This window comes from Acartia tonsa, chromosome 3 (genome assembly GCF_053477335.1).
Source record: "Acartia tonsa isolate MP-2025a chromosome 3, ASM5347733v1, whole genome shotgun sequence".
Taxonomy (NCBI): domain Eukaryota; kingdom Metazoa; phylum Arthropoda; class Copepoda; order Calanoida; family Acartiidae; genus Acartia; species Acartia tonsa.
Window position 1 is genome coordinate 8,694,372 of NC_137262.1, and position 25,172 is coordinate 8,719,543.

General features: G+C 29.8%; 1 protein-coding gene across 1 annotated transcript in view; it reads right to left on the minus strand.

The window, feature by feature from the left end:
• The window catches only part of LOC145313219 (metabotropic glutamate receptor 8-like), a 156,071-nt gene extending 132,364 nt beyond the window's left edge, over positions 1-23,707 (minus strand). Inside the window, exon 1 of the mRNA XM_080152517.1 lies at positions 23,444-23,707. Within this exon, the coding sequence (XP_080008643.1) occupies positions 23,444-23,549 (106 nt within the window). The 5' untranslated portion in view covers positions 23,550-23,707. The remainder of the gene's footprint in view (positions 1-23,443) is intronic.
• Positions 23,708-25,172: the final 1,465 nt, after the last annotated feature.

Consider the following 25,172-nt stretch of genomic DNA (forward strand, 5'->3'; position numbering starts at 1 on the left):
TTGGGCTGTAAATTAAGATGATGCCCGAACTTTTTAAAGCACGGTCTCTCTCATTTTTTTTTACAATTACAGGAAGGGAAAGGAAAAAAAATAACAAAAAGCTTTTAACCCAGAAGCAAACAAAATATCCATAGTCTTTGCTGGGTATGTCCATAATCATCTATCAATTTTTTAATAACATTACAGCTATATTTTCACCAACAAGATATAAAATATACATATTTGTATAAAAACTAATGTAGTAGAGTCTACCTTTAGGTTATAATTTGTACCTAACACAATGCTTGGCCGATAATTTATTGAAATAAACGAATTTGTTGTTAAAAAGTGGTTTTTAAAAAATGATGTATAGTTAAAATTGATTTAATTCATCATTGAATTCTTATTGGGTGTGCATTATTTTCCGCAATTGCATCAAATTATAAAAACGACCAGAACTAGAAGCGTGCAGAAGGGGGTTGAATCTCTTCCCCCCCTCTTGCAAAATTATGGGATTGGATATAAACCCATTTGGTGTCTACCCCTAAATACAAATATTGATTATGTAGGGGGATAGACATCTCGTGGGTTGTATCAATCACCCGACAGTAAAAAAAACACTTTCCTTGTCTAAATTACACCATTTTTTAGGGGGTGTCCAAATTTCCGGGTGAAATAACCTGTGCACGCCACTTATTAGTACGATATAGTATTATAAAAAACACAAACTATCCCCCCCCCCCAATCATTAATACCCCCCCCCCTTATTATCCTTTCCTCTTGTGTCTTTTTTGCGAATACTAAATGAGATGATATGCGTAAGGGAACTAACACCACTGAATTCAAATTGAAAGAAATACACTAGAATTTTTAAGATAGTTGAATAGGATGTATTTGCAGCTTATTCAAAACAGCGAAATAATGTTATAAAAACAGCTACAAAGACAATTTAATGTCAATGTCTGTCAAAACGGTAAAATAGCAAACGTTAAAAATAGTTTAAAATTATTTTTTGCAAAGAAACAATAATATGCAAAAAAAATAACTGTCAGAGACAAATCATCTTTCTTTCTTAAGGCATTGATACATCTGAAGAAATCGTTTTTTATGACAACTTGAATATGCTTTTTCATTTTCAAATTTTTAGGTTTATATGAACAACTTACATGATACAATATACATATTGTTAACGGTTTAATTATTGAAAGCTTTTTTTCTATCGAATGCAGATTCGTTAGAAAAATTCTAATCAATTTCTAAGACTTACGCTTTTTGATTCAATGATTAAAAATGCAAATAGTACATATTTCATAACATTTAGAAACGAAGCATCTCAATAAGTCCAAAAAATGTTCAACAACGTTAAAAAAAATATGCTTTCTCAGCTTCTATTTAGAATAAACGGCTAATTTATTGTGAAGATTCCTAAGCCAAAGAGGTCCAACTTTTTAACTTACTTTGTCTGTCTGTCTATCTATCTATCTATCAGTCCATCTTTACAACTATAGTAAAGAATAAGATCTACTTGACTACTAAATAAGTTTTTGAAATTTGTTTGACGATTTATCTAATTAATCAACGTAAACAAATTGTACATTATGTTCTAATTTTGTATGCATATTAATATGAAGTTGAACATTGCCTATAATGATATGTTAATTAAGCAATATCATCACATAAATAGTTGTCAAACAATACTGTTTAAGTTATTTTTTTATAAATAGCGTAGCTACTCTATAATTAATTTCTATATGTGTAGAAGTTCTTTGCTTTCTTATAAGTGATTATTTAACTATAAGGCTGTATAATAACTTACTTAAGTGTTATCAACTATTATTTTGAAAACTTATGATTTAGAGCTCGGCAGCTTAATAACAATAAACAGCCGCAGAATAAGCTCCTTAAAAATTGACGGCTGCTATTAAACTTTCCTCCTTATATAATCTAAAATATGATATCATCTTTGAATGTTGTAACAAATATAATTAAATGTAAGTGCACCCTAATAAGCATTTATGAATTAACAGTTAGGAAAAGCTTGTTATGTTGTTAGGTTGGTCATTCAATGTAATTATTATATAATAATAATCAGCGCTCGGCAGCCGTGCGTCAGCCCTATCTAAGCTTCAAATTTCAACCCGTTCGGATGCTTTTAAAAATTTTAAAAATGGGGAACTGTCTTATTTTGGTCAGGTTTAGGAACACAGTAATAGTGTCTGACTGATTATGACGTAACAAAAAAAATTAGCCAATGAGAGGCCACTATAAATTTTACCATTGGTCAATAACGGCCTCTCATTGGCTAATTTTTTTTTGTTACGTCATAATCAGTCAGACACTATTACTGTGTTCCAGGTTTAGACTTCTTCCTAGATGATTATTAGAATTATTATTAATTATATGAGGCTTACAGACAGATGACGCGCGGCTGCCGAGCCCTGATAATAAGCATTAATATCCAACTTTTTGTATTACATTATTACATATTTCGTGTAAGGAATATCATTTTGTTTTAAATTATGCAATACTCCTCTAGCATCTAGGGGCTCTATATTTTAACAGATATGGATGGACAGAAAAATAGCCTAAAATCATCTCAGGATCTATAAAAATCTTCACAGAAAAATAGCCTAAAATCATCTCAGGATGTATAAAAATCTTCACTGTAAAGGATTCTGTGGTTAGCAAGATCCTTCGCTACAACTTTATATAATAGGATAACATTACTTCAAAGTTATCAATGCACACAAAATAATCAGTAAGAAACTTTTCCTGAAAAGAGTTTTACTGTTCTCGAAATTTTACTGAACATACAAATACGCACCCTACTTACTACATCCTATTTTTTTTAAATGTATGCTGCACTTTAAGAGTATAAATACTTTTAAAGAGCTTTTCTTTCCTATATAGTTTTATTGCCTAATAAAGTTGATTATACCCTTTTTTATATACTGTTTAAACACGCTGATTAAAAGCAGTTTTACGGCTGGCTGCATTTTCGCGGAAAATCGTATTTAGAAAAGTCGTGCGTGCCAGGGAGAGAAAGGGCAATGGCGAAAAAAATAATTTTCAACTATTTTTATCCGTCATTAATTACCATTTATATAGAAATAATTCTAAAAATAAGGATTGGGGTATAGATAATTTATTGTACATTGTCCTATCCCTTTACCACCTGCGTGCTTGCAGTTGTGCAGACGGAAAATCGTGAGTGTTATAAGAAAAAGTCTGCTTTATGCATGTTAGGGTCTGCAGAAAAAAATATTCACAAAATTATTTGGACATTTTGGTTGACTGTGTGTCAATAACAAAGGAAAGAAAGTGTTAAAAAATAGCAAAATGTAAACTTGCAATAAAAACGTATTCTTTTTAAATCAACTATACTGAAATTTTGCTAAATAAAAGGTCGATTTGCATGTGCTTTAAATTTTAAAATTAACACAGGAATATTCTATTATGTAGAATAATGAACCGGTAATTTTGTAAAAAAAAATTGCAATATTGATTAATTGAAATTATCCTGTTATATAAAGTAGTTAGGATCTCAGAAAGTGATGATACAAATGGGTTGTACTTTTCAGGAGAGATTTATAAATATCTTGAGGTGGTTTTAGGCTATTTTCCTGCCATCCCCCACGTACCCTAATGGCTAGGGATGAATCAACTATTTTGTATATAATTCAATCATATAAGGAAAATACATTAAATAAAAATAATAAATAAACAAAAACAATTACATGTGTAACATATCATTATCTCGAGTGGCTAAAAAGATTATTTGATAATGATACCATGATTAAAATGTATTTAATTCCAATAATTGAAACTGATAGACTACTTAATCAATGAATCTTTTGTTTGGTAAATGTCTTTATGTTTCTTGAATGTGAGAAAATGATGGCTTTTAAATTAAAACTTATACTTTGTCTGTTGTGAATATTTGACAAAAGATGTTTTATTTACAATTGATTTGGTCTATAATAGAAGCAAATTTAATGATATATAAACATTTCTTAATTGTTTTATTGAATAGAAAATTGAAGTAAAACATTGCCAAATGTGTCAATAAAAGCAATACAAAGCACAGAAACTTTTTAATGGTATAAGTTAAACTATCATTCAGAAAAAAATGTATAAATATAGATGTTCCAGGCAACTAACTCCCCTAAATATCACGGACCTATTAGCCAGCAGACGATAAAAATTAATTACATTAAACTGTGTGTAATTTTCATTAAAGGGTTAGCGTGGCGCCAATTTTTTTATGTCCTACTTGGTTATTGCCTGTTTCATAAGATTAATCAGTAATTTTCCAAACATTTCAGTTTGTATTTTGTCAGTTATTCACTTGTATAGGCCTAACAATAATATGATTCCAGAAATGTGATTTACCTGCTTTCAGATGATTTGTAAAACCTAATACATTATCGGGGCAGGGTCTTTACCTTGCAGGGAAAAGCACAAATAACACTTGACCCCTCTTTTATTTTATTTTGATCATACAATAACTATAGATAGATAAATGACAAACATAAAGAATCAAATAATGTTATTTTCGTTTTAAAGTGAAAAATTGCTTTATTTGCACCATAAAGAAGAAGTGTTGATAAAATAATAAATTTTCTAACAATCAAACAATCAATCAGAAAGAATTATCAATAAATCACAAAAGTGTGAATATTTTACACAGACTCTCTTTATCTTAAGTTAATGTTAGTTACATTGTCTGTTTATTTGATTTGCTGGGTTTTTTAATTGGTTAAAACAGAACTATAGTAGGAATAATAAATTTTTTATATGATATCAACTTTAACACCAGTTAAAACTATGGCATTTGTCAGCTTTGAAGACTTTTATTAGATGCCATATAGACGATAAATAATCTATAAAAATAATTATTTTGGAAAATGTGATTTTTAAGGGTCTCTTTATGCAATGAAAAATTCTTGAAATATACAGGGCGTTTCAAAAAAAAACTGCGTTTTCCAAATTTGGGAAACAACCATTAGGAGTACAAAAAAAATAATTATATGTCAATATTCTCTATAAAAATATGCATCGAAATTGTTACAGGTGTTTTTTAATATCTCTGAAAATAACGGCGCATTTTAAAGCACAAATATTTCAAAAGATGCGTATGATGCTTTTTTCTGGTAGAATTTTGTGCCTTAAGGTTGGTTTTCAAAAATTTTTTCACTTGAAAACAACATCAACATACAATTTTCTACCAATTACACAAAAAATTTCATTTAAAATTCCCTCACTGAAAACAAATATTCAGTTTTTCTTTTTGTATACTTAAGAAACATGAGCTTAAAAATTGCTCATGTTCGTAAATTCCCACCCCTCATTTATTCCTATAATCCTTTAATTTGATTGACAGGTTAAGATATAAACTCATAATTTATTCATAATTTGTAATTAAATGCTTTAATAAGAAAAATTCTAACTTCAATAACTTTTTTGTCTTTAGAGATTTTTTTATCAAATAAAAAGGAAATTTTTTCTTTTTACTATAACCTACATTATAAAAGAAGATTCTTTTACTGCAAATGCATCACAATCAAGAAATGTGAAAAAATGACAAATTGCAGTTTCTTAAAAATGCTTTTGTGAGGAGCTAAAAAGCATTTCACCTTTAAAACTCATTAAGGTACTTTTCTTATACCTTTTTCTAAATTAATATTGAAATTCTACAATTTTTTTTATACATAATAAAAGAGTTATTTAAATTTTTCTTGCACAACATTTTTCACATAAAGCATTTTTGGAAACTATGTACCTATCATAGAGGCCGTATTTTTAGAGATAATGAAAAACACCTGTTATAAATTTGATGTACTTTTTTACAGAGAATAAGAACATATAATCGTTTTTTCTGTATTCCTTCTGGTTGTGTCAGAAAAACGGAAAACGCAGTTTTTTCTTAAACACCGTGTATATTATTTATATTTAAAAAGCCTTGAAAAAGGGTCAAAATTATTTTTATATTCAGTTTCCTGTATAAATGACAACATTAGAACTTTTTCATGTGGTCTAGATATTTCAACAAGGACAAATATGTCCTAAGAGGTCTAAAGTAGCTTTTAGGTAATAATTTAAATTTTTTCTGTTGGCTATATGGTATTTCATAAATTTGCCTATAACTGACATAATATTGACTTACAGACATAATTGTTTCTGACTATATTTTCCAAAAGTGGTTGTGGCTAACATATCATCGACAAAACCAGTTGTGAAGTAGGGTTGAGGCGTTATTACAGTAATTCTAATCAAATTACAGTCCAAATCGAGATATAAAAAGTAAATGGAATTTTTACATTATTACTATTGAATACTTATACTGCTGAAAACAAACAGACAGTCAAACCTATTGATAAAAAGCAGTGCTCCACTAATAAAATAATGTGCATATAAGGAAGGGTTTAAACTAGACTAAAGCCAACAAAAAACTTTTGTGGGAAAAATGTTGCTTAACTTTTTTTCTTTCCCTCCAGGCCATAAAAAATCAAAATAAAAAAAATGGAATTTAAAAGAAGATAGTTTAAGAAATCACCCATGAAAAAAGTATCAATCATTCCAAATTTTTTTAAATTCCAAATTTTGTCTTCCCCCTTCATTTTGCTATGTTCTCTTGGAGGCCTCTAGGGGCGTAGATGCTAGTATATATGTAGACTCCTAAGCTTCTCGTGTATGTAATCACTGATTTAACATTATACTGACCATTCATGATCAAATATTTTCTAGAGTCTTATACATAATATCTTTTTAATCTAAATGATTGTTATTTTTGGTTACTGCGCTGCTAACAGACATTACTGTCCTTGTTTTATTTTATAATTATAGAATTCCACTTCCCTAGTTGCAGCAGCAACAATAATTTCTTTACAAAATTTCAAATAACAAATTTACAAACAGTTCTCTGTTGCACAATCAAAAATATTTCAATCAAATCCGCAAAAGGACCTGATTTTTCATTATCAAACTCAACATTTAATCTTTAAAAGGCAAAGCTTAACACAAATGTAAACTAAGATGAAATCATAGCACATTCTTCAATTAGTATCATTAAACCTCTATTTTGAAGCGTATATAAAAAAGAAAAACTTTTAGTTGTTTGAAATTGTGCGATTTTGAATAAACATAACGGCTAGAAGGGTTCAATTTTGAATAGGTTAGTTTTCCTTCAGGAAGAAAGTGGGTAATAACGGTCAAATATGATAAAAAAAATCCTATTTTTTTCTCTTTAAACCAGCTACCTAAACCATACTTTATTAAAAAAGCATTTCGAAAAATTTATTTATCGTTTATTGACACATCCCTAAGTCCTTAGTATCCTTGAAATATAAAATCCCAAGTCCTGACAACTCCGAGTCTGAGAAATCTAGATTTTACTCTGTGTTTATTTAACACATTATTAACCAAGAATGCATGGATAGGTTAGTGACAGATTATTTAATCCTCAAATTAATTATGTAATTATGATCTGTTTTGTGGCTTTAAATATTGAAAGTATTACTGATTTTTCTTAATTAATTTACTAAGTTTCAAACATATAGATATTCAAACATTGAAAAATTATTTCATTTAGAATATTAAAAACCCAAGATGTATGATATTTAACTTAGTTAGGTTTTAAACTATACTTCTTAACAGGGATTAATGTATTGGGTATCAATGAACGGTGAATTAATCGGTCCCATCCCTCCCCCCTCCACAAAGGTTATATTTACATGAAATTTATGCTTTGGTAGATGGTTATTTACTAAGTTAAAGAAAGGTTAAATCAATCAAATTAGTACTGTTCCTTTCCTTCATGATTCTAAGTAAATATTTTGGACTAGTATTTTATTGAATCGAATAAATGCCCATTGAACACTTTTTGGTTCTAAAGAAACGGATGCAAAAAATTATGTTAACAGTAATAACTTAATAATTAAATAATAACATCCTCAAATTATGGATTATTAAATTATGTCATTTCAGTACACAGTGTGTCTAGAAAAAAAATCTTTGAAAATTGTGTCATAAGTTTTGATTGAATACTCTTTTAGTTTTGAGCACGAAAAACAATTTCCATATTTCTAGCCCTTGTATGTATAAGTTGCTCCAACCCTGTGGGACTACTCTCAACCTACTCTTAAAGAAGCAAAATAAAAGGGCGATAAGATCATTTCTAAAATCCTATAGTTTTGGACACCCTCTAAGACAAACACTCATAGACAAAATGCAAATGTTTTTTTCTTCCCAACTGTTTAACCAAAATCCAATTTCAAAATGACAATCAAAATTGGTTTCAAATGAGAGTAAAAAAGTGGTTGCCCTAAAAAGTAACCAATTACAGTTTGCTTTTAGATATGATAAATGTGTTCTACAAAATTTTACCCCCTTCCTTTTATGTATGAAAAAGGAGTATTCTGTAATTTTTTAATTTTATGCTTTGTTTATGGTTAGATTTTTATGATTTTTAAAATATAATTCTCAGATGAACTACAAAATTAATATGACGCTCTAACCCTGCGGGGCCAATTGCCTAACCCTACTAATAACCTGTTTAAAGCCATTTTAAAAATACGACGAATCGCCCCTTATGGGGCGTGGCCACGAAAGGGACTATACCCCATACTTCTTTTAAAAAGAGTAATTTGTAAAATGAATTTTTTTTTAAAGACCATTCACTACTCCTATTTGCTGCTTTATTGGAGCACCAAATTAAGAAGGATATAGCCAGATAGATAGACAAGAATTGGTTGACTTTCAGACAACAAATATTATGACAATATAAACACATAATGGCAAAAACTTTGTGCCAATACAATAGTGTGGAATTTAAAATAACTATTGTTTTCTTGTTCTCTATATAAATAAGAATAATGTTTCAAAATTTAATCTTTATTTAATCAATATAAAATCAACATATCGTCTTGCTATTCAAATGCAAATTGCCCAAAGTAAGTCTGTATTAGCATTCTACAGTTTTACCATTTACTTTTCAAATTAAGAATCTTTTAAAAGATGTATAATTTGATATATTTGCACTTAGATTACAGGTAGAAAACTTAAGCTCACATCATTTTTAATTTCCTTATAAAAGAAGACCTCATAAATAATGAATGTTTTAAAGATACAAAACATAAGATTTATTATATAATTGTAGAACTGTAATTAATTCACCAATTACTAAGAGAATATCAAGAGATCAACCGCGTAGGAAAACCACAGTAAATTCAAAGTCTCCACTGATATATTTGTCATGCGATTATTACTGTGTGTGGATTGATATTTCCCTGTCTCAAATAAAACAATAGATTAAATAATATTGGAATAAGGAATTATAAAAATCTTCCAAATTAAATAATGATATTGAATGGGACAAAAAGTCTGTCAAAATTAACTTCCTCCACATAAAACAATATATTTAGTTAAGTCTAACAAAGCATTAATGCCTTCATAGAATTCTTAACTTTTCTAGATTAAATTCTGTCGGTCTAAAATATCCCTACATTATTGGAAGAAGAAAGCTTTGACTTATTTCTACAAAAAAATTAATTCTAGTATAGATAATTTGATTTAAAATGTTACTTTTTTCTAAAAATCTTTAGGAAAACTTGTCCTGCGAAGGTTGATAACTTACCTAAAATTAAATTATATAATTAAAAATATTAATGATTTTTAAATTAATAAAATTGAATATATTGGATATCAAAATTGGATCCACTTAAAACCTTTTCCTAAAAATTAACATCTGTCATATAGTTACATACAAACCACTGTTACTTTATGTATCTAAAAGATGCTACATTGCACATCCAACAAGAGGAATAATGAAATCAGATACTTTATACAAATACAGAAATGTAGTGAGAAAACAGTTATAATGGTGTACAATGTACATCTAGGATTCATGTAGAATATGCTTTAATATGCATGATACATATACAGGGTGGCATGCAAAATTTATTCCTATCGGAAAAATTAAAGATTAACAAAGACAATTTGTTTGGAAAGTGCTTAAATAACAAGACACATTATCTTTGGAATAAGAAGTGGAGTTTTTTATATCAAGAAAAGAATGTGTGTTGATTAAAAGAAAATTTTATTAATTGGTGCTCCCCTAAAAAGCAGAGAATAAATTAAATATTTCTATACAATGAATCACTTTTCTGTAGTAATCCTATTTTTAAAATAGATGTTAATTGAATTATACAATGTAGAAGAATCACAAACTAAAAGCATAAAGTAATCAATCGTATTTTGTGTGATAAAAATATAAATACTATAAGCTTGGCTGAAATTGTACAAAACCATCTTTATTTGTTTTAATTTTTTGGGACACCCTTTACACATATACATTAATACACACACATACAACACTATATTTCATGAAATTTGCATCAAAATCTTGCAAAATTTGTCTAGAATTCTCTGAAATATTTGCAGAAAAAAGAGCAGGATAGATATGTAGATAGATGGATATATTGGCTACAGCTTCAGGATAGGTGGATATATATTTGCAGGCTAAAGGGTACTGTACTGTACTATCATGTGCTGTGCTGTACATGACATAAGACAATTAGGACTCAATCATACTAAAGACAGAAAAACGGGATCAAATATACAAAGTTTGATAATCTTACAACATTACTTTTAGGAAAAATATTTTTAAGGGCCGAACTTTCAATTAATCTACTAATTTTATACGACCAGTTAAAGTCCTTTCAAAGCACTAAAAACAACAAAAAGGGTTTGTTTGTATGAAATTTAAATGAATACCTCAAAAGTCAAACAGTGAAAATAATTATTTCGAATTGAAACCCAAATTGGTTTATAGGGCCATGGAACTGTGGAACCGCAAACAAAAAGTCCCCCCTACTCCCCTCAAATAAAACAATAACATTTATTTTCAATTGCACATAGGCAAATCGATCCTTACATTAGATATAGGTTAGAGTTTTCAAAGGCATACTTTAATTCTTTCAATATTAGAATACAAGAAAGCATGTAATGTTTGTGTGGAAATAATCGTATAAATAAATTTTAATATTAATTTCTAAAAATAAGGTTAAGAATAAGGGCTATTAATGATGAACACGTGATAAAAATAAGTCAATCTCAAACATCTTCTTTTATATTTACATCATTATTTTAAGGTGAACTATAACTCTATTGGCAAAACATGGTTATAACAAACAGATTAGCTAGAAAGCCACAACATTTATATTTCAAACAAGGATGACAACATCTATAAAAGCGAAGCACTGAAACTGTAGGACAAACGGACAATAACACTTGTAGAGTGTCAGATCTGAATAATCAGAATATATAAATACATAAGAGTTTAAGCAAAATTGTAAAGAAATATGTTAAAAAACTGCTTGATACAGAATAATGTTTATGAACATACTTACATTTTTAGGGCTTATTATAGAGTTGCTTCGCTTATAATATTGTACTTTGTTGTCCCAGGAATCAGTATACCAAAAATCAGATCAATCGGATAATTAGATCACAAAAAAAATTTGTTGTTAAAAAAGTATAAAAATCAACATGTTTAAAATGAACGTTCGGACATTCTGGTAATGATTGTAGAGTTGCAACGCTTTCTAAATCGTACCTAACTACTACAGGAATCACCATACAGAGTTTGAAATCGATAGGACAATTCTAACATGCCTAAATTAACGAAAAAAACTATCCGTTAATGAAAGGACGTACGGACCGACCCTAATTATAGAAAAGCTTCGCTTTTAAAAAAGGCTTATGAAAAAGAGAGTGAGAGAGTGATAGAGGGACAGACTAAAAAGAGAGACAGAGAGAGAAATACAATACAACCGAAAAGTTAACCACGACCCAAAAATAAGAAAAATGGGCTGCCACATCTTTGTTTTAAAAAGCAACCACCGTAAAATGAAATAGAATTGTACATTAAGTATAACACACTGTAAAAAAAATCGAAGCTGTCCTACAATTATTTAGAAAAGTGAAATTAGAATGATAATTTCTAGAACGAAGAGGTTGTATGTTAGAAGGACTACGACTCCCCAAGTATTAATAAAACAACCCCCCCCCCTCTCTTTTTGGTTTTTATTTATACTTTAAAAGTACATTTTAAGGGGCTTTAATACAGCATAGACACATATTTTTAGGGTACTAACTCTGCGGGGATGTCTTAATCTTTAGTTAAACTAACCTAACTAACAATAAGCAACAGAGGGCCTAATAATCAAATAGAACATTTTTTACATTAAATAAGTATTTGTTTTTGTTTTTGCTATAAAAAATGTTCCAAAATAATGTATTTTTTACAAACAAAGGCGCTGAGTGCTGAAAAGAACATTATAAATTGATAAAGTCAAAAGGTGGTGAGGGTAGCTGGGTTGTTTTAATTATTAAATTTTAACCAGATTATTAATCAATACATTTGGGGGATTTATGGAGTGTTTGGGGGATGGGTTAATAGAAAAATTGTTATTTTAATCAAACTTAGGGATCTTAAGGGATAGGGAAACAGACGATGAATTAATGTTCCCCCAATTAAAACAATAACAAACAAAATTACCCCTGTTCTAGATTTAGATTATTGTTGAAAAGTTTAGACACTGCTATCTTAAACGATTAAATCATGATTACATATACAATCCTTCCCCCAACCTATAAAGATTTAAAGCCAGTAATGATTAAACATGATTTTTTTAAGCAAAATTTAAATTTCATTGTCCCCTTCCTTTCTTTTATTGACTTTCTTTTTATCTAATTCAACTCTTACTCTTTTATTACAATCTTTTTATTATATAATTACTTTTTTTCTCTTTCTTTTTCATTTCCTTTTTATCCCCTTTCACCAACTCTCTCAACCCCTGGCCCCCAACAGCAGTTGTTGAACAGGGGTGTTGGTCTCGTCGCCACTGCAACACCAAAATATTGTTGTTGCAGAAGTTATCCCCTCCCTTTTTTACTCCCCCTCTCTCTTATTTTTTCTCTTTTTCTTTTTCTATCTCGCTAACTAGGATGATGAGCATTGGGGTCATAGGATGGTATGGGTGTGTTGCACATATGTATGTGTGTGTGTGTGTGTGTGTGTGTGTGTAGGTGTGTGCGTGTGTGTGTGTGTGTGTGTGGAGAGAATGTGTCTTCCATAAGGTTAACCCATAACTGTTGCTAACATTTAACCTTTAGTAAAAAACATCATTTAATGAAACACCCCCGTCCCCTTTTTTTCACTTTATCTGTATCTATCTATCTACTTGTCTCTGCCTATCTATCTACTTGATAATGTTGTATATAAGACAATGCAATTGGATAATTTAGTTTTCATGTCTCATCTTCGCAAATAAATGCCCGTACCCCCATCCCTCTCCTCTTTTACATGGTCGGTAGCATAGCTACTGTATAATTAGAATATCTCTGTAAGTCCCAGAGAGAGAGAGAGGGGCCATGGAGCGGTTTATTACACTAGTCCCCAAAGTTTCATTATAACGTTTTTACTTGTTGGCTTAACCACGTTGAATTTTGATTTATTTGGTCATTAAGTTGAGTGTCCAAACGGTTCAACCACTAATCTTAATCTTCATAAGTGGTATGTGTATCATAATGGGGGATGTTCATTAATTTATCAGTCATTGTCTTATCCCTTTAGATTTGACTTTGTTGCTTAGTTAATAAAGATAAGCGTCAATTTTTAAAAGATTTCTGTAGACATGACGCAAATTCAAAGTATTTAATTAAAATACCATGTGCTTTTATATTTGTGTTTGTTTTGCCGACAAAAAAAGCAAAAAGATAAAAATAATTCTAGCTCAACTTTATATGAACAGGTGCTGTCCTTGTTTTTCTCCTTAGTTTTAGTAAATATTCAAAATTGCCATATGTTTGCACTGCACAAATTTTGGTAAAATTCCATATTTTACAAGTGAAACAAAATTTCCCCTCCTTTCATTGTGAGTTTTTCTTTGCAGGTAGCTTAAGCCCTGCAGGGTCTTGTGCCGGTTTTTGTTCAATCTTTTGATGTTTCCTTATTATAACTAAAATATACCAAGAACAATTCTGTTCATTAGCAAGATATCATATTTTTTTTTTGGGGGGGGGGGGGGGTTGTTATAAACTTTCCAAGGACCTACGAGAAGCTACATTGTAAAGGAGAACCATTTCGGTTCAACGGTTAGCGAGATCCTTCAGTACAAACAGACAGAGATCGTGTTACTTTAGTATATGGATATATTAATGGAGTGAATGACCATTGCTAGTTTGTACAGCTTAATCAAAATTAATTGTACCCAAACTTTTGAAGCTAACAAATAAGAGAACGTGTTTATAAAACTTTGGAGACCATTAGAATTTACAGTCCAAAGTCCCCTTCCTTTTCTTATAGACATTGAATATTATCTGAAGAAGGGCAATGGAACAGCTAACTAGCTGAGTTAGTTTTGAATATAGCAGACAGAAAAATTTGTATTAGATGGCTGGTTTTAAAAATTATTTTTCCCAAGAAAATGTCATTTCATGTATAAAAACTCTACTGTGATATTTATGTATTAAACAATCTAAGAACCCCTTGAATTTAGGTAGCAGTTAAAAATATATGAGAAGGGTTGACTAAGTTCTAAACAGAATTTTTCTAGTGATTAATTACAGAATGTTTACTACATTGTGATGTACTGGTAATTTAATTTCCAAGTAAATGATTTTTTTCTTGGAACTAATTTTGTTCTAAATTATATTACAATGATCCCTTTACAATTTTGGTAAAATTTTCTAGATAAATCTGGTTTTCATTGCTTTTAAGCGAAAACTCTTAAATTGAATTAATCGCCCATTGTCCCCGTTTTTACTCCCTGAATTGCAATACAGATGCTCTACTCAAAAACAACATTTTTCAAAGTTGAGGGTGGGGGTTAGTGTTCGACTTACACAAAAAGAGATTTAGCCCATATTGTTGCAAGTACTATAGTAAATAGTTTCTGATTTATATAATTTTCTTCACTTTTCTCAACAATAACATAAAACTTTATGCTTACACATAAATATCATATCATATCATCTTTGTAATGTAAATACAAATTTTAATTCTAAAACTATATACAATTTCTTTTGTTAGGGTGCACGGATGTAAAGGGAAAAGACAATGGACGATAAATTGATGTACATCCCAAATGAGGAAACACATAATTACCAATTCTGTAGAATACAATTAGTGGTTGAACCCATCATACACTCAACTTAATAAACCAACCAATCAAAAATAAATCAAAATCCCCAATGTTTTTAAGCCACTGAATAAGAAAACGTTATCATAAAACTTTGGGAACTAGTATAAAAAAAAGCCCAATGTCCCCTCCCTCCTTGGTAAGGATCACATTATGCTTAGAAAAGCACATTACCATTTGTAATGTAAATATAAATTCTAATTCTAAAATTATATACAATTTCTTATTTTAGGGTGACTTTAAACTTACAAAAACATATGTACTATGATTGTAACTTTAGGGTTTGACTTACTTCTAAAATAACTTTAAATGAGAATTGCAGTATGGCTTCGAAACCGATTAATATCCACTGTATTGTACTCAGTTTTTAACCATACTGAGAAATCATGTATAACATAATCTTAAAGACAATTTTCTACGAATAGCAAAATAAACATTTTAATCTTATAGTTTTCATTTTGATATCCGTTTCCAGCTGTCTATAATACGATGCTATTATTTGCAAATATTACTAAAAGGGCCATTTTAATGATAAACAAATTAAACCCTTTCTATGATTTGAAATTTTGAAATAAATTTTAATTTATTTAAATCACCCTATTGGTTTCCAGATTACCAAATGGTCTGTCGTGATTTCAAATGCAAGAAAAATAAAATAAATGTCATGTGAATGTGATAATTGGGATTTGTTTTATACCCCTTAATTTCTAGCTTATATCTCAAATAATAATAATGAACATTTTTTGTAGTGAAGTTATTCTATATTTCACTTTAGGAGTCCGTCCGTTTCTCTGCAAACGTGTTTTTCTCATCTACCATTAAGTTAAAATCAAGAATCCTGTGACCAATGCGCACTCAAAGAAAATTTGACTTCAATATTTTTAATTTATCAGAATTTTTTTTCTCGTATTCATTCGAATCCGGTGGATAGGAACCGGTTCTCATCCATACGAAAAAACTATGTCTAGCATCGTATTATATCCAGCTTTCTGCGATTATAGAAATGTACAATAAAAAGATTAAAACCATTTTTTTTAGCCGGTGCCTTCGGCACCTCGGGGCTAAAAAAACTAGTTTTAATCTTATAATTGTACATTCTATATCCGCGGAAAGCCGTTTATAATACGATGCGAGAAATAACTATTCCTTTTCATGTTATTGCTCTAACAATTTCTAATTTATTCTGATAATAAGCAATATTTAGATATATGTTACAGCCAAACCATGTCCAGATCGCTAGTAATTTGTTTTAAAAGCTACGCTACTACATCTAAATTGTTATATTCTTCCTTGTTTTTACATTAATTTAAGTTTTAATCCTTATTTGTTAACACAAAAATAAAAATAACCACCTAAAACTTAAACTTTAAACATCTCCGTTATTCTTAGCATCTCATGTTATAATAAAATAAACTCTTCCTTTTCAAAATTTTATTTGGTGACGAATCGTATTCAAAAGTTTACCTCATACCAACAAAATATTTTAAAAAGCCCCAAAACAAAACGTTTAACTCCAAAATAAACATTTAAATTGGTGTTTATAGGAGCTCACTGTTTTTAGTTGTATTTAAGTTTTGGTAAGCTATAATTTTGTAAGATACTTATTTTGAAGGACAAAAATCCTCATTCAGGTTAGAAATTTTCACATTAATTTTCAAACATCTACCTTTAATATCAGCTGATATAATAGAGATACAGACCTAAGTATGTTATCATACAAAGTCAGTTGTTGATTAGCTTCCTCACAAACTAGTAGCTGCCTATGTTCGAGGAAATACAAACTGTCCTAATTTTGTATAACTTTTGCGGAACATGTTACCATTACGTCATATTTTTCATTCCCGAAAAAGGGAAAGAAGGGGGAAAGAAAAAAAAGGGAAGGGGGGAAGAAAAAAGAGATGGGAGAAAAGGGGGTTTTCCCCATCTCTTTTGAAGAGATTTTCTTCCCCCCTTCTCTTTTTCGGGAAAGAAAAATATGACGTAACTGGGACTTGTTCCGCAAAAGTTATACAAAATTGGGACAGTTTGTATTTCATCCCTATGTTCTAGTAAGGAAATAACCTTCCCATAAGTCCTCCATAAATTTTAAAACATATTCTCAGTGGGACCTACATATATAATTACATGAAAAAGCCTCATCTTTCTAAAATTACTTTAAACATGCCTATTTTAAAATTTATGTTTATAAAAGGTGCTAATTTAGAATATTTACCCTTCACACAAGAGGTGGGAGGTTGAAAATATTTTTATTTTATTAAAAAGTTCATCTAAGGATAAAACTTAATATTTTCTTTCAAGTAAAAACTAGCCTCATTATTTTCACTTTTAGGTTTAATTTCAATAATTACTTTTACAAGTAGAGAAACGATACAAAATGTCTCCAAAAAATCAGCCATGTGACGTCATAAAAATGTTGGATTATCCATCTCTTTGATAAGGGTTTTCTTTCTCACTTCTCTTCTCATCCCTCATTTTTATGACGTCACTTGGTTGATTTTTTTAAACCCTTTATAAAGCTTCCAAGTAGATTTATTTTAAGGAAATTATATTATTTCAACTTTTCTACTTCCAAAAGTAACGGAAATGTTGCTTATTCTGTATATTGTGTTTACAAAATATGATTAACATCCAAAACAAGGATGGTAGCATCCGTAATAAAAAATATCTTTGGGGTGTGTTAATTTAGACCCAAAATGAAAGTAAAGAAAATTGTCCTTTCCTAAAAGGTTGAAATAAAGTGAGCAACAGTAAAGATTATTTTAAGAAGCAGATAACTGTAAAATAGAAAAATAAGCTGTAAATAAAAGAACAAGAGCATACTTTTTTTTATCATCTAACAGGGCTTTTCTTTATTCCTTTGAAGATAGGATTTTTAGAATAACTTTAGGGGTATAAAATACTGCGAAAAGGGATAGTATTAACCATTATATGCAAATGTACAAATATGCCTCTTCTAAAATTACATAATGTGCAAAGGATCAGAACTTTTCTAGAATTCAACAGATACTAATTTCATTAAGATTTAATTTTAATAAAAAATGTAAATATATATAGTTTATAATTGAAGAAAATATCTTAAGCATGCTTAAAAAAATGTTTTTTTATTCTTAGGTTATTAAGTATTCTTAATGAAGGGACGAGGAAAATTTCCCCACTTTCTTCTTATCCCCCCCCCCTTCTTACCCACTCCCCTTTACTTTCATCAACAAACAAGTTTACGCCAAAATTATGTCACAAAAATACCCAAATTTTCTGCAATTTCAAATGTAATTAATTTTGTTTTAATTGGCATAAGAAGGCCTACAAATAATCTGGAATAGCCATAAATCAATAACGCATAATTATCTCGCAGTGCAGAGAAATGCGCGAAAAAGACGTGTTTTTTCTTCTATGAAGCTTTCCCTGTGCATCATTGGATCTTGGCTATTTCAGATTATTTGTAGGCCTTCTTATGCCGCTTAAAATGGTGTGCGGGTATGATCTGTACGCTCAGCCGTTTGAAAGCTAGCAGCCTTTAAAATTCATAGATTTTTGAAAATATTCGTTACCAGTAATATTTTACCGTGAACTGCAGTGGATCCAAATGTAATTGTTGTTATAAATAGAAAGATAGGAAAATGACAAAACCCTGTGCACGTCACTTATTTCATTTATATTCCATTAACCTAACCATGCATTCCTGGAAAGTTGTTCAATACGCATAGTGGTTTTTAACCTCTAAATAATATTGACCAATAGCCCATATATGAGGCAGTAAAAAGGGTAACCATGAATAAAATGGCCAAGATTAACTTGGCTCTGTGAAATATAAAATATTTGTATATATATGTATTGTGTTATGTATTATGGTAAAAACAATACAAAGTCTGTAAGAAATGTTTTAACGGCTGTATGTTATAGGATTAAATAATTTTTATATACATACATATACTATCCTGTGTAACAAATGAAATTCTTTAGGCTTGGTTAGAATATTTTTAAATGATAATTGATACTTAAGCCCAATTAAATGCAAGCAAAAATAAGAAAATGATATTGTGGATTTTAAGTAAAGTTGGTTATCAATAAACATAATAAAAATTGTATAGAATCCATTCATATTTTATGTTGTCAAATGTAAAGCTTTAAATTTTTCAAGTAATAAGATCGTATTCTTCTGTTAAAGACTAATAAAATGTCTTAGAATAAACAAAAAGTTTTTGGAGATAAATCCTCAAGAACACAATTTATACAGCCGTTTTGCAAAAGAAACAACTAGCTTATAAGCGGCTAGAAACAGCGGCTGCAGCTGGCACCCTGCTGCTATTGCCATAAAACCATAAGCCATTCATAAAACATAAAAATTGTATAATGTTTAAGTGAATTTAAAACTTTAGCACGCTATTGTATTAAAAACAAGAACTATTATTTTCATAATCAACAAAGCATCTACAAGCTTATAATTAGACACATAAGAAAAAAAAGAACAATAAAATAACTAATAATTATGATAATAGTATTTAGTAAACTAGCGGCTGCGTTCCTAGCTTTTATGGCATAAGTATTCAACGGGTTAAAGAATTAATAAAATAGCCTAAAACCATTCCGAGATCTATATGAAGCTCTCCCAGAGAGGAAAAATCAATCAGATCAGTAGTTATTGAGATCTAAAGCTTCAGAAAAATGGCTCTACTGCTTTTTATAATAGGATTGATGCGTTAAAGCTAAAATAACGATATAATAAAAAATGAATATTGATAACCGAAAACTGTTATTGTAAAGGTCTAAGGATTTCAATTTTTCAAAAATACTAAAATTTAGTCATGTTTTATAAGAAGTATAGTAGAACGGACGGTCAGATATTTTGTAGAGAATCTACGCTGCATATAATGTAAGGAAAAAGGGATATTTGAGGATATTATTATACACTTTAGACAAATATAGTGTTGAAGTCTATGCCAAACACGGTTGTCAGGTCTGATTAATTTTTAATAAAAATTACTAGTTTTCATTTTGAATAAAAATGACGTCAATTTGACAATAAAATGTATACTGGCCAGCTATTGGTAATTTAGTCTGTGTATTGGCTTATAACTGGTCATTTGTATTTTATGACGTCATAGGCACAATAAAAAAGCTTCTTGATTCTTAATGTTTTGTTTTGATAAACAAGATTTAAAAGTATTTATGTTTGAAAAATCGACGATAAACCAAAAAATGACTAGGACTTAGGTCAATGATTTATCATAAAAGGCCTAATTGGCATTGAATTATGTCTGGTTTGAAGTAATTTTATTCTTGTTTTTAACTTTCATCACTCGCCTGGCATAGAAGTAGTCAACACCACTTTATATCAAGGATATAAAGGGATAAGATAATGTCAGATAAATTGATGTACATTCCCAATGATGATACACAAAATTGCCCCTTCTGAAGATTACAATTAGTGGTTTCAACAATCAACCAATGAAAATTCAAAAAAAAGTCCCAAGATTTTTAAGCTAACGAATAAGAAAACAGAAAAAAAGATACCAAAATCCTTTTGGGGACTAGTGTATTAAACAGCCCATTGTCCCCTTTTTCCCTGACTTTATATTAACTATCTAATCTTATTTTAGATGTTGTTAAAATTTGTGGTTGACAACGCCATGTAAAGGTTAACATTATTTGACCAAATGAGACGAATAAGGCGAGTTTAAGGTATAATTATCTTACCATCCCAATAAGGTATCATCACACACAGACACACACACACACACACACACACACACACACACACACACACACACACACACATACACACACATACATATACACACACACACACACACACACATACAAAAATCTACACATAATTATGGTATATAAATTTAATATTTGAAGGCTTATTATGTGTATTTGTTAATATATTGTATAATACAATATAATACAAATACATCCTTTCAAATATTAAATAACATAAGGTTTTATAATTCTACAAGCAGCTACGCCCCTAGCATTTAGGGGATTTTTATCCGAAGGGAAATAGCCTTAAACCATTCCCTGAATAGTGTTAAGCTTCCCTCAAAAGGGTAACTCAATCGGTTCAGCATTTGTCGAAATCTTAAGCTACAGACAAGAAAACCTTACTACCTTATATAATAGGATAAAGAATAATAAAAATCAAAATATTAGCTGATTAACAATTCGTTAACAATTCACAGCTGTTTCGCCCTGTGTTAATTTCAAACGGCTAACCGCCATAAAAATATGTAACTGTGGAGCCTTATTTTAATAATTTCTGTTGTATTTTGTATAATATTTTTGTAAAACTTATTTTGAGACACCACCACATTGAAAATTATTTAACTTCCTGTTTCTAAAAACATATTGTTTGAATAATTCAGAATCAAAGTCTGAAAAATGACATGGTACAAAATTGATATTCTCAAAGAAATAAAATAAAAATTTACAGTTATTCAAAGTCTCATAAAGAATGACAAAAATGCACCTTAACATTTTTTACAGCAAAATTATTTACTTTTATCGCGACATTTGTGATCTATATTACTTAGCAACAGTCACACCAAAGTTGTTAGAAAAAAAAAGATACTAAACCTGAAAACTACTTCTTTAATTTCAATTTTCTTTTAGGCTTATATTCAGCTGCATGCTGTTATGTTGATTATCAAATAGGGAAATTTATTATTCCTTTGTAATTGGTGGAAGAGTAAAAGGCAAGTTAAAGGTGCATAACCAAAGAACTACAATCCTCATATAAAAGTAATAGGATTTATGTCTCTCTTTACTGTAAGATCTAAGAACTAATGAACTAATATGGTTCTCCTTTATAATGTAGCTATATAGGTTCAGGGAAGGTTTATAACTTTTTTGGATAGTACAACCCTGCTACGAGAAATCACCACTGGAAAAAAAGACTTCTTCTATTTAAAACTAAAAATGGATATTGGGAGCCAACTCTCAGACCTGAAGTTCCTCTAGGGGCGTAGACGCTAGCAAAGGTATAAAGCAGCTATGCTACAAAAAAAGATCATTCTGCAAAATATTAAGCTTTTAGCATGCGCAAAGCGCACACAACATATACATATAAAACATTGAAGAGCATATAATAATCAATTTTTATGCGAGCGCGTAAAATAAAACTTCATCGCTTTATTACACGGTGAGCTTTCAAAGTGTTTCAGCAAAATTTTGCTAGTCAATTTTAGCTAATTTAGATATCTATTTTTAGCATGTAAGAAAAAAGATTCAATATGAAAGTTTCCATTTATAAATGTCTTGCAATTTAAAAATTGCATAAAAAAATTTTAAAAATTAGTTATTTGCAATTTAAAAGTAAAATTTTAAGCTCTGTAAACTAGTCTGCTGTAATTTTTATCAACGTAAAACCATAGTTACAACAATCGACAATATTAGAATAGCATTATATGTATATTGGATAGATATGGAATGACATGTTTAGAAAATTTCAGCCAAAGCCACCTACATTTTTAATAAAATGTTCGTATGTGTTTGTTTTACAGGAAGCATATTGATGGTCAAAATTCCCTCAAAATCCGTTTTGTGTGTCTTAGAATTAAATTTTATACTGCATTGTACGAATGCCAGCTTTCGTGGCTAGCATATAAGGCCTAACAGTAAATACACGTAATTCAAGAGAACTCGTACACACGAAATATATGAGCAGATAAAGCATAATACATTATGTAGTCAAGATGTATTTGGTCAAAAAAAAAGGATGAGGAAAAAAGAGTGGTGAATCTCTTGTCAAATATGAATCTAATTTCCTTGAAAAAATGTTCGGTTCAAAAATAATTCTTTTCTCAAGATCATACTAAGATTTACTTTTTCACGGCAAAGCTTTTCTACATTTAGGGTAAGCCCCTACGTTCACTCGTCTTTATGTCTATCAATTTAGAATTGTTAAAAAAAAACTATCGTTTTCAACTGTAACAATTAGATACGATATAGAAAGCATAGCGACTCTATAATTATTAACAGAAAGTCTGTATGTCCATGATGATGTTTAGCTTTTAAAAAACAACATCTTACTTAATATATACATTCTATTCATTTGATTTTTGGAATATGAATTCCTATGACCACTAGGTATAACATTATAAGAATTTTTGAAATTAAGTCTCACAGTATTATATATCCTGAATCAAGTAAGTTATGCTTCGCTCTTATGAATGTTGTCATCCTTGTTTAAATAACTTTGGGCTTCCAAACTGTTTTATAAAATATTAGCTGAACTGTTTGAAAGCTTTAAGGTTCCCTACCTATATTAACATCTCCAGGATAGTTGATGAATGACTGTGCCAGGTTCTGGCCGCTGGAAGCCAACCAAACCCACACAAACACAAATTTAACAATAAAACTATTCATTTTCACTAAGTTAGGTTAGGTTAAACTAAATAAATATAATCCTTTAAATATATTGACTAAGTTTTCACTAAGGCCTAAAAGGCCATGTTTTTATACTTGAATTGGAGGGAAGAATTTATAAAGTACATCACTGGCAGTTTTTAGAAGATTTTCCTTGTTTTTACATATTTTCACTATTAATCATCTTAAGTTATTGGTTGTTCGCCATCAGTTCTTGTTGGGCGATGGAACACAGAAAATCTGAAATAAAATAAAAATATTAGAAGATAAATGAATAAAAAAGATAGTTTTTTATACGAGATTTATAGATGTTGGCGATATCTTTGATCACACAGACAGAAATACTGTCTCTTAAAGAACAAAAAATTGGCGTTCTTTAAGTAATAATTACACTTTTCATTTGTATATTTTATAGGGCAAAAAAGAGTATTTTTAGATTATTTTTTATAATAGGAAAAATCATTTTTATATTTAGGTATTAGTAGGGTTTTTTGTCCGCAGCATAAGATTTCAATAACTACTGAAACGATTAGGTTCTCCTTTTTTAGTGAGGTTTTAGGCTATTTTACTTTTTAGGTTTACAGAGAGCCCCTAGATTCTAGGGACGCAGCTGCTGGTTTATTCATATGCAGTTTCTAAATGCATTACTGATAAAACAAATAGAAGCATCAAAACAAATCCAAATTCATGTCTTATGGTTTCAGCCATCAAATTTGAATTGAAAATTCATCCATTAGAAAAGCCTTCCTTAAACCCATATTGAATATTAATATCCACAAACAAATATGAATCTTATATGTAGTGGGCTACACCACAAGTAATCTGTCTGTCTGTCTATAATACTAAGATAGTGATACCAATTTATTTTCTTATCTTTCTTTCTACTTATTATCTCTTTTTATCGTTTCATATTGAAAGTTTGTTAAATTCTAACTCGCCCTTAAGGTTTTTTGTTTGTGTAGCTTAAGATTTCGATAACTGAACCGATTAAGTTCCCATTTTATGTAAGCTGGTTGGTTTTAGGCTATTTTCCTACTTTCCTTTTATAAAACAAAAAGCTATGCTAGCATTGAAAGCGATCATCCTAATTGTTTATCAAGCCTATCTTCAATAAGCACTATTATGCACAAAAAAAAGTTTTTCAGCCTTGAAGGAAAATAACTTAAAAGAAGTGAGTGTCATGTTTATATTTATGAAATTGTCATGGTATTATTTTCTTCAACAAAAACATTGAAGGTTGGAGCTTGGTTTTACACAGTACAATGTATTAAAGTTAATAAGTTTCTGACACCCAAACTTGTTGGTATTAGAAGACATAGCTAAAGATATTCGAAATGTGTGTGCTTATAGTTTTACTGCAATGAGAATAGCAGTCCTCTTCTTAAGCAGGTTGCAGCTGGACTCCTGATCATGAAAAATGCGGCCGCAGCCCGTCATTAAATCATGTTAATCAGCCGCTTTTTCAGCAAGCTGCTCAATTTTGAATGAATCAAAATACGCAGCCAGTCAATCAAGTCTTTGTTCTACATTCAGCCTCCGTAAATAGCCGACTTAAAAATGGCTGTCGCCGTGCCCTGATAAAAGGACAGTATATCATTATCTATAGCTGGATAAAATCAAAAC